At 37.9% G+C, this 11,699-nt stretch overlaps 2 protein-coding genes across 2 annotated transcripts; both read right to left on the reverse strand.

Moving 5' to 3' along the window:
* On the reverse strand, positions 326–1,848 carry LOC109220385 (uncharacterized mitochondrial protein AtMg00810-like). Its single transcript, XM_019384850.1, has 2 exons — positions 726–1,848; positions 326–525 (listed from the first exon to the last, which is right to left on the reverse strand). The coding sequence occupies exons 1-2, from the start codon at positions 1,846–1,848 to the stop codon at positions 326–328; spliced, it is 1,323 nt and encodes a 440-aa protein (XP_019240395.1).
* LOC109220391 lies at positions 4,708–5,430 on the reverse strand. Its single transcript, XM_019384864.1, has one exon. The coding sequence runs from the start codon at positions 5,428–5,430 to the stop codon at positions 4,708–4,710; it is 723 nt and encodes a 240-aa protein (XP_019240409.1).

An 11,699-nucleotide genomic window follows, 5' to 3' on the forward strand; every position in this document is an offset into this window, starting at 1 on the left:
AACTCACAGGACGTGGCTCGATGCTATTGTTTGTCATTACATTAGCTTTTGCTCAGCATGGGCTATAATGGGTTACTAGTGACTTCTGGACCTTAACATATTATGGCCCAGGAACTAGTGCTACTTTACTTCCTCATCTTATTTTAGTCGTCTTCCTAGCTCAGTAATTGCAACCATATTCAGTATGCGACAAACTAGTTACCCTTCAATTGGCACCCAAGATAGCGATAAAGGAAAAAGAAAACGCTAACTTCCATAGAAAAACTAAAGATGCAAATGTTGTGTTTAATGATAAGACATAGAGCAGTTTGCTTGTTACATACTATCAAAATTCTGCCAATGAAACAGTAGGTTTCCACATTTGCTGAGCTGAGAGTGCACCAGCATCAATGGCGGAAGCTTCATACTTTGAGATTAATGGTAGTCGAAATAGAAGAAGGAGAAAAAGGCCAGATGAACATTCCGGAAGAAAGAGAGATTCTTCTCTATTGAATTGAATTACACGACTAAGTGGAAGTCCTCCCACTATATACAAGAGTGTAAAGAGAAAGCTAACTAACTAAAACAAACTGACAACTGTCACTACTCCTAACTAACTGTACTTAACCACTAAGCTAACTAACTAACTCTAACAAATCTAATATAGCTGATTATGTAGGCTAATGGAAAATAATTAATCTTAACACCCCCTCAAGTTGGAGGTGTTGAAAACACAACAAACTTGCCCAATGTGGCACTATGTTTGATTCCCGTTAAGGCTTTAGTCAAAATATCTGCCAGTTGACTGTCTGTTCCAATGTGGTGGAGTGAAATTAGTCCTGCTTGTAATTGGCCGCGCACAAAGTGACAGTCCACTTCTATGTGTTTGGTTCTTCCGTGGAAGACTGGATTCTTGGCAATGTGAAGTGCAAATTGACTGTCACAGAACACTGAAATAGGCACTGGAAAAGGGACATCCAGTTCTTCAAACAGCCTGCTCAACCATACCAGTTCCCCCACTACTTTCTTCAAAGCCCTGTACTCTGCTTCTGCAGAAGATAGTGATGTAGTTTCCTGTTTCTTGGACTTCCAACTAACAGGGCTATTACCCAGAAGCACCAAATAGCCTGTGATGGATCTCCTGGAATCTGGACAACTTGCCCAATCAGAGTCACTATATGCCTTGACTGTGCATTCTCTATCCTTAGACATGAAGATTCCCAGAGTGGGATCACTTTTTAGATATCTAAGCAGATGGAAAGCTGCCTTTAAATGAGCTTCCCTGGGCTCTTGCATGAATTGACTTAAGTGTTGAACACTATATGCAATGTCCAGTCTGGTGTTAGTGAGGAAATTTAACTTACCTACCAGTTTCCTGTAGTAAGTAGAATCTTGTAGGATGGTACCTTCTTTGGCTTTAAGCTTTATTGTGGGATCTAAGGGGGAAGAACAAGGCTTGTAATCTAAGCAGTTATACTCCTTCAACATGTCCAGCACAAATTTCCTTTGAGAAATTATTACACCATCATCTTTGTACATCACTTCCACCCCTAGAAAGTAGTGTAGTTGCCCCAGGTTTTTTATCTTAAACTGTTCATGTAGGTAGTTCTTCAATTGTGTGATCTCTTTTTGATCAGTTCCAGTAAGTAGTACATCATCCACATATACTGCAATATATACCAAGGAATTTCCACTTTTCTTATAAAAGAGTGAGTAGTCATTCATGGAGTGTGTGTATCCTTTAGAGCACAAAGCCTCAGTCAGCTTTGCATACCACTGTCGACTGGCTTGCTTTAAACCATATAGAGACTTGTATAATTTGCATGCCAGTCCAGGTTTATCCACAATAAGTCCAGGTGGAATCTGCATATATACTTCCTCATTAAGGTCTCCATGGAGGAAGGCATTGTTTACATCTAGCTGAGATATACACCACCCCTTCTTCACTGCTGTGGCTATTAATGCCCTCACTGTTGTCATCTTCACCACTTGGGAGAATGTCTCTATGTAGTCAATTCCTGCCTGTTGTGTGTAGCCTTTCACAACCAATCTGGCCTTGAACCTTTCTATACTGCCATCAGCTTTATGCTTCACTTTGTAAACCCACTTGTATCCTATTGCTTGCTTCCCTGGTGGAAGGGCTACCAGGTCCCAAGTGTGGTTGGAATATAAAGCCTCAAATTCCTGTGTCATTGCAGCTTGCCATGCAGGATCAATAACTGCTTCTTCATATGATGATGGTTCCCTGTCATGACAAACATTTCTCATAAACTTGACTGTTAAGAGTTAATAGATCAGAGGCAACATGATGGTTCATAGAAAACAATGCATTAAGGGAGTTAGGATTTGGCTTAAGTTTAGGTAGGGAATGCATATAGTCTTGCAAATAACTAGGTGTCTTGTGTGTTCTTGAGGACTGTCTCAGCTGCATGGGTTCTGTATGAGGTTGTTCAATATGGTCTTGTGATGAAAATTGTATTGGAGAATTATGCACTATGGAGGGTGATGAGGAGTGATCATGAGTAGGTGACATGAGATTAGTTGTGTTGTCAATATTACTCCTTTGAGCACTCAAGTATTCAGATGTTTGTTGTGTAATGTTTGTACTATCAGAAGGTTCCTCACATAGAGGTTCAATAAAAGGAATTGAATGAAGGACACATGATTGGGAAGATATATTCATGTTGGTTGCAAATGGAAAGATAGATTCATTGAAAACTACATCTCTGGAGACAATGATCTTTCTAGTGGCTAGAGACTTAGGACCTTGTATCCTTTTGTGTTGAAGGGATAGCCAACAAATACATGTAGTGTTGTTTTGGGTTCAAATTTGTCTCTGTGATGTCTAGGTACAGTGGGATAGCACAGGCAGCCAAAACTTTTTAGGTGAGAGTACTTTGGCTTTCTTTTGTACAACAATTCATATGGATTTTGACCATTAATAGAAGTGGAAGGGAGTCTGTTTATAATGAAGGTTGCACAAAGAATGCATTCACCCCAATACCTTAGGGGCAGCTTAGATTGGAAGAGGAGAGCTCTAGTAGTTTCAAGGAGGTACTTGTGCTTTCTTTCCACTACACCATTCTGTTGTGGAGTGTAGGAGCAAGTTCTTTGATGTATGATACCTTTGGATTGAAATAACATGTTTGTTTCTGCGTTAGTGAACTCTAGTCCATTGTCTGTTCTCATAGCTTTGACATTCACTCCAAACTGGTTTTCCACCAGACTAATGAATCCCTTAAGTACTTGATGGGCATTACTCTTACTGGATAGGAGATGAGTCCAAGTGGACCTACTGAAGTCATCCACAATGGTCATGAAATATTTGTACTTATCATGTGTGGGCACATGATATGGTCCCCATAAGTCAACATGTAGGAGCTCAAAAATCTTATTGGTTGTGTTGGTTCTCTGAGGAAATGGAAGTCTTTCCTGCCTGGCCATTAGGCAAATGGTGCAATTAAAAGGTTGTTTGGAAGAAAAGGTTACAGGAATGGCGGAGATATTTTTCATTTTTACAAAAGGAATATGTCCAAGCTTGTTATGCCGCAGAACATCTACACTATCTCCAATACACAGATGAGAAAATGCACTAGAAGAATTAGATGATGAATTCACAGAAAGAAATTGTTCTTCAATACCTGCACTTGAACTATTTACAATTGAGGATGAAAGAACACACTTATTGACATGAGATGATGTATCTACATGAGAATGAAATTGACATTGTGTGTTACAAGTGCAGTGAGTGACAGGGATGGACAAGAAATCTGTGGCATTAGCTCCAGAACTTGCCCTATTGTTCTTCAAACACCTTGGGCATAAGATGTAAAGTCCATCTTTTACCCTACCAATCACCAGAGGCCTCTTCATTGAAGGGGCCTACAGTATACAACAGTGCTTAATGAAGGCAACAAGGCAACTAAGGTAAGAGGTTAAAGAGTGAACGAATATTAGGTTGTATCTAAAAGAAAGAACAAACATTACCCTATTCAGAGTGATCTTAGGAGTAAGTACAACATTACCAATCTCAGTCACCTTCACTTTGTAACCATTTGGGAGAATGACAAGTATAGGATAGGGTAGAGTTACTATATTGGTTAATAAGGATCTATTAAAAGTCATATTATTTGATGCCCCTGAATCTATAATCCATGAGTCAGCCTTGTTTTTGAAACATTCACATGAGAGTTTCCCAAAATCAATAGAGGAGGTGCAGGCTATGAACGTGCAAAGTTTACTGATGAAGTGTTAGCATTGTCTGAGTTGTCTCTTCCTCTTGATTGGAATTGCTGCAGCAGATTCAAGTTGACTGTATTTTTCCTTTGTGAGACTCACATTTTGAGTATTGCAGTTCTCATCACCAGTACGCTGAGTATCTGTAGCTGCTACATGTGCATTAGCCATTCCTCTATTTCCCTTATTGAACTTGGTACTTTGGTTCACACCAGAATTATTCCCATAGTTATGGTTTTGTCTTGGGTTTTGATTGAAACTGGAAGCTTGATTGTTACCTAGATTAGGATTCTGATTTTGATTGAAGCCTTGAGGATAACCATGAAGTTTGTAGCACTTCTCTTTTGTGTGTCCTGGCCTTTTGAGTAATCACAGAAGGGTCTGTTTCTATAGTTGTGAGAGTTATTAGGAGAGTAATTTGTCTTAAACGATGTTGTCCTGCTTGTGTTGATGTTTAGGGCTGATGACTCGAGAGCTAAGTGGTTATGAGGCTTAATTTCTCTCTTGTCTTTCCTCTTGGATCAGCAGTGAGAAAGCTTGTGCAATTATGGGACGAGGATTCTTCATAAGGATGCTGCCTCGGACCACAATGTAGGTCTCATTTAGTCCTATAAGGAACTGTATTAGCCTTCTGTCCTGTTCTGCTTTGTGCATACTTTCCCTTGCCCCACATGTGCAATTACAGGTGCAATGAGATCTAGCAATCAGAGTATTAAGTTCTTCCCATAGCCTTTTCATTTTTGTATAGTGGCCAGTGATGTCCAGAGCTCCTTGGGACAAATCATTAATCTCCTTTTGAATCTGGTAAAGTTTTGTTCCATTTGTTTGATCATATCGATCTTCAAGTTCTTTCCACAACTCGATTGCATCTGTCACATACTCAACACTATCTGCAATTTCCTTTGCCAAGGAATTCAAAATCCATGAAGTCACCATATCATCACATCTCTCCCACAATTGATAGCTTGAGGAGTCTGGATCAGGCCTCTTACAATCCCCATTAATGAAGCTTAGTTTATTTTTTACTGATAGGGCTCTCATCACACCTCTTCTCCATGAGTGATAATCAAATCCATCAAATGAAACAGGAACTAGTGCTATTCCCGGATTATCGGAGGTATGCATGTAAAAAGGAATACTAGTGTCAACAATTGGCTGATTAGGAGATTCAGCCATGGTCGGCGTAGATTGTTCATCACCTCCGATAGCGGCCATCTCTTACAAAGTGTGAAATTCAGCTAACTAACCAACAAAAAATTTCTAACGATAGATCTAGAATTCTGACAGAGATTTAAGAGGTATGAGTTGAAATCGATGAGAACAAAACTGCATGCGTATGATCAAAACAAAATCGAGGATGATCAATCTAGATTTAACAGATATGAGAGAATGAATCAGAACTTCTGACCTTGCTCTGATACCATATCAAAATTCTGCTAATGAAACAGTTGGTTTCCACATTTGCTGAGCTGAGAGTGCACCAGCATCAATGGCGGAAGCTTCATACTTTGAGATCAATAGTAGTCGAAATAGAAGAAGGAGAAAATGGCCAGATGAACATTCTGGAAGAAAGAGAGATTCTTTTCTATTGAATTGAATTACACGACTAAGTGGAAGTCCTCCCACTATACACAAGAGTGTAAAGACAAAGCTAATTAACTAAAACAAACTGACAACTGTCACTACTCCTAACTAATTGTACTTAACCACTAAGCTAACTAACTAACTCTAACAAATCTAATATAGCTGATTATGTAGGCTAATGGAAAATAATTAATCTTAACACATACTTTTAAACTAGACTTAACTTGAGCACGTTATATAAAATAAAAAATACGTGCGCGTGTGATGCATCTAAATTAGAATCAGTTGTAAGTGGTAAAGATCTGTGTCGGCAGTGTAAACTTTGTACCTTAACTAACAAAACGATGGTTAAGAAGCTTCCCTTAGGCTTTCCTGCTAATGTGGGCCTCAGAATCAAGATTAAAGCAGCGCATTTGCTGCCATTTTAAACAACTGCTCATTGGACAAGATTTTAGTAGGCTATGAATAGCCTCTGTTTTTTCTTTCAACCCGTGTTACATTAGTCTGAAGAAGAATTTTACTTTGATTTGATCATTGGTTGAGAACAAATTGATCCATTAAAACAACGTGTATGCATGTGTGTGTACACAATGCATACACACAGCCTTTCTTTTAAATATGTATTTAAACAACGATATTATCTACTTAAAATTTTCGATAAAACCACTTCCGGAGTTCAAGGTGAATTCAAGATTTGAGGTTTATGAATTTCCGTAACTACATTAAGTTAATATATAATGATTAGATTTATACTGAACTATATATATATATATATATATATATATATATATATTATAGAGTTTAGACTTTAGACAAACTATTGTGATTCATAGGTTACAATTTGAATCTGCCACATAGACACGATGTAGGATTCTCTAGTACAGCTTAGTGTTCAGCCACGTGACATGCTCACCAAAGTTGCATGTCGGGCATGTATTTTCATACTTCCTTCGAGCCACTTTAATTGATATTTTGGCTGTTTCCACACATATTATTGAATTTACATTTTAGCATTATATAACAATCAAAGTGATCATGTTAACCTTAATTAGTTCATTGAAACTATAAAAAATACTCATAGGTTCTTTATTTCAAGAACAACTTTGAAAGAAAAAGTTAATTCCTTTTGATGTTTGAAAAAATCATGTATTATGGATCACAAAAAAGAGACCAAAAAATTAATTGAAGTGCACCTGAGGGAGTAAAGGTACAAACATAACTTTAAATGTCACGTGTAACTATATAAAGATAATCATTTTCGAAAGTGAAACATCTTAGTGTTTGTATATTCTCATTCTTTTGACTCAACTATCAAATTAACAAAGTTTGATTAAGTGGATCATAAGCTCTTTGTTTTGCATCCGCAACATGGCTCATTTTGTTTTTTAAAAGAAAATCTTTCTGAATCTCATATTGCTATTAATTAGCAGTATCACATATATAATGCTTAAAACAATGGCAATAGGATTTTATGGACCCAAGATACATCTTGCATCTTCACTCAATTCCAGCTATTAGTTGACCATTTCAAATTTTCAGTGAGTCTCCCGATAGGCGGAACACATTTTCGTGGGCTCCAATGTACGATGAATGGTCATGAAATTAGGGACTATTTGTGCGCACATATTGCTTTTCACTTTTACCAAATTGTGAAGTGTCTTCACGGAACAAAGTTGAAGAGATACTTGCATTTCAATACTAATGGTTTCCCCAATATAGAGATGATCACGCCCAACTCTAGTCCTAAAAAGGATAAGCGGTCGCTGTAAATATAATCCAGTCTAAAAGTCCGGAGTCGAATCCCACAAAGAACTAAGGCTTAGCTATATCTGTTTAATATCACTAAGAAGATAAGTTTGAACAATTTTCTAAATTATAAAGATTGAGATTTATATTTCTAACTAATTAATTAGCAAATACTACAAAGCGGTAAAATTATCAACTAACAAGACAAAGGGTTGGAGACTAAATTAAGGAGGTCTAGAGTTATGATTTCCCCAATTGTCGGAATGTTACAGCTATGTTCCCTATAATTTCGCCGATGTATTGTCTACTGATTGTGAGCACTTTAGGTGCCGTAATTCTCTCCGAGCAACTATAATAATTTACTAGACATATTCTCTCGAACTACGCTAGTTGGCTTATCTAACCGCTCATTATGACCACGTCAAGGTTTTGTTATTTCTAAACCTGCCTTTAAACCCACTCTATTGATTTCTCACATACGTTAGGAGTGATGTTGTTCAACAACTACCTAAATATGTACTCTCTCTCGAGCAGTACACACTAAATAGGCATAGTCAATTGATGGCCATTCAATCAACAACAACAAACACATAGTTGAACAAATAGATAAATTCAAAGGCTAAATTATACTAAAACCTAACAAGAATTCATCCTACAAAAGGTTCTATCAAAACTCTAGATAACAAATTAGCTATTCATAATAGTATATAAAACTACAATACTAAAAGTCATAACCAATAATGAAAATAGGAAGAAGGAAGTGAAAAACTCGTAGAAGAATTCTCCGCCTTGCTCCTAGTGTGTTCTATACTCCTTAGGTCGAATCCCCAGTCTCCTTAGCCTCCTTAGGTCTAAATTATGTCAAAAGTATGTCAAAGGTCCTCAAAATACCATTTTTTTCATGTATATATACCAAGTATGGTCGGGCCCAAACAATTATACATTCTCCTACGTGAAAAAGGACACTTTTCCAGGTCAGGACGTCCTCGGCCGCGGATTGACCGCGGATTTGCATAGTGTTCTATCCGCGGCCGTGGAACACTTGTCTCGCATTTTTCACCCTGTTCTGTTTGGAATTTGGAAAAACGTAAAACATTAAAGTTGTAGCCCTTTGAATTAGCTTTCCAACCATATATTGTGGAGCCCAAATGGAGTTCTGAGCCAAAAAGTTATGTGCCTTTTACTAGACAGTGCGCAATATGCCTACTCGATTCTTTGTCCGTGCTTAACTATCATCCGTTGATCCCCGAACACGATCCCGACTTAATTCCTTGGGATTTTACTCAGACTTCAAAGCTCCAAATCACTTGAATTCATTTCATAACATCTACATAGCTCGGAATCACTCCTACAAGGCATAAAACACACAATTAGTGCAAAACACTACCGGTTAAAGCGCAAACTCAACTAAAGTGCAGTAAATTAGAGTATAATAATCGACTAAAATACATAATTATAGCCTATCATCAAGAGACTTAGGTGAAACAAGCTAGAGTGACTCTTTTTTCCCTAGACGAAGATAAGTATTAACGCTAGTGTTTAGTTCGAATCCTTCTGAGAATAAAATAACAAAAAAGGCATTTGTCCACACATATTACTATTTCAAAAGTTTGAAATAATATTTGGAATTCGCCTCATCCTTATTTGGTAAGTTGTTTTGGTGAATTTGCCTAGATACTTCTGTTTAACTAAAAATTGAGTAATTCGGTCAAAGCTTATTTTAAGAAGTACTCGTGCTATTGATAATAAAAAAAATTCTATATTTACTTAATGATAAGAAAGGAAATTAAATATGAGGTAGCAAAAAGAGCCAATAGTAAGCAAAAGAAAGTAATTGTATTTCAATAGTAATCAGGACGTGTCTGTAAATGATATTTCTTTCCCTTTTATAGGAGTCTATTAGTACAATGTATTTCCCCTTTTATGACCGGATCATTATGAGCATTAATGATATTAATGAGACGTTATAATTAGTAATCGTAATTACTTATGAAGATTCTGTAACGTACGAGATCATTCATGCTCATTAACTGATGATTCATGAATCGTTCCTTTTTAATGTCTTGAATCATTCCGTCGGTACCTCTTCAGGTAACCATTTAAACTTGAATGACCTTATCTTCTCCTCTCGTGGGTGATTTGCTCGTATCTATTACGACTCGTGCCTCTTTAATGCATCTTTCCAGTTGTCGCTTTCTTACTGATCCATGTGTCTTGTCATATCAGCCACTCATATAAATCCACGTGTAATATTTATTTTTACCAATACAGATAGTCCCCCCACTTGCCGAATATTCTGCAATTGAATATTTGGGAAGTGGTATGTATTTATGGCGGGAATTTTTACCGCCGTTTCCCATGTATCATTACGTCTGCTCCAGAACTAACGCGTTGTATGTCACCTCCATTTAATGCATGTGCCACGTGGCCTTCGTTAATTAGATCTGCGACTTTTTGAGTGAGTTCTAGGGCTTTTTTTGCGGCTGCATCAGTCATGAAGTGACTGCTTCATCATGACGTTTCCTTCATGATCTCCTTTACGTGACAGTTGCTTCTTCATATAAATACCCCCTTTGCCTTTGCTTTCACGAAAAACTTTATACTGTATTCTTTGTTCTCTATAATTCTCATTCTTCATCACGTTTTACTTTCATACAACTATGACTTCTTCAAATCTTGATCCCTGTAAAGTTGTTATAGTGGATGAACTCTCCCCTTCGTCTGCTCCTACTAGAAGTAGAAGAGGTGGCAGGTTACAAAGTTTAGGATCTATTTCTATCCGTGGTTCTTCTTCTCAACCTAGTACCACTACCCCGTCATCTTCTAGAACTTGGGCTTCTTCTTCACATAGATCTTCTGTTAGAAGTAGGGATTCTAGTGAACCACTTCGTGAACCCACTATTGATGAGATTATTCCCACTGAACTTTCCTTCTTTACTAATAGAGAATCGATTAGAAATCAAGTCACTTCAATGACTTCTCATGATCGTGCTGATGTCTACCCTTCCCAGATTACTGAGGGTTTGATTTCCTTTGTGCGGAGAGATTGTCAAAGGAAACAAGATTTCCCAATTATAGTTCCTAATGCAAATCAAATGATCACCTTGTTCAAAGCTGGTTATTCTTTTGTGTATACATATCCCTTCACATTAGGTTTTAGACAACCTATTGACCCAGTCATCATAGAGTTTTTTCGTTTCTTCAACGTTTGTTTAGGACAGATTGGTCCTATTGTGTGGAGGGTTGTGACATTCCTTAGATACTTGTCAAACTTGGCTTCTTTACCCTTTACCTTTTATCATCTGATTCATCTTTACTCCCCCAAGTTATTTCGTTCTGGGTGTTTACGCTTGTGGCCGGGAGTAAGAGAGTTTTAGTGAGCCCTTAAGATGACAAGGATCATGGTTGGTATGCTCGATTCATCGCTGCTCCCACAAGTGGGTTAGTGGGAGAAGAGAACATGCCTTTCCCAGAAAAGTGAAACTTTGCACGTAAGTTTCTTTTCATATTTTCTATTCCTCTTCTTTTTGTGAAGAACCTTCAATCTCACAGCTGTTTTATTTTTCTTTTTCAGCAACCATGAAAGCTGTTGAGGAAGTCCCATATTTCTGTGGTTGGGTAGAAAAATTGTTAACTGTTGCTCCTAAGGAAGAAAGGTCTTGTAAATACCTTTCTAATAGGTTTGGATGGAAAGTGAAGACCCATGGTATCCTTCTATTCCCCTTTCTTCCTTGCTTTTATACTTAGTTTGGCACTTATTAACCCTTTTCTTCACTAGAGTTTCCCATTCGGGGTGTGAGTGCTGCATCGATTATTGCTTCAAGACTCTCTCTGTCGATGGCTCAAGAAATAATCTTGAGTTCTTCATTGAAAAGAAAAGCTGATAGAGCACACAGTTCCGAGAGTGAAGAGGAGCGGGAGGAGAGCTCGTTGGTTCGTAAGTCTCGAGCTAGGAGACGTATTATTTCAGATGATGAAGCTACTCCTCCTCCCAGTTCTGCTCCTATGCACGAGTCTGAAGGTGCTACCTTAGTAAGTTCTGATGAGGAGATGCCTGCCGCACCCCGTGGCTCTACTGAACAGCTCTTTTCTCGTGGGTTTGATGAAGACTTCGGCTTTGTTTCTGAGGAAACGCCTCTTGCTTCTTTTCCCGC

This window comes from Nicotiana attenuata, chromosome 2 (genome assembly GCF_001879085.1).
Source record: "Nicotiana attenuata strain UT chromosome 2, NIATTr2, whole genome shotgun sequence".
Classification (NCBI taxonomy): Eukaryota; Viridiplantae; Streptophyta; class Magnoliopsida; order Solanales; family Solanaceae; genus Nicotiana; species Nicotiana attenuata.

Excerpts from the sequence above, each read along its gene's own strand:
- LOC109220391 (XM_019384864.1), bottom strand. The coding sequence starts at position 5,430 with ATGGCCGCTATCGGAGGTGATGAACAATCTACGCCGACCATGGCTGAA.
- LOC109220385 (XM_019384850.1), bottom strand. The coding sequence starts at position 1,848 with ATGCAGATTCCACCTGGACTTATTGTGGATAAACCTGGACTGGCATGC. Across the intron at positions 526-725 it reads CAAACATAGTGCCACATTGG|TGGGAGGACTTCCACTTAGT; the intron begins GCAAGTTTGTTG and ends TCTTGTATATAG.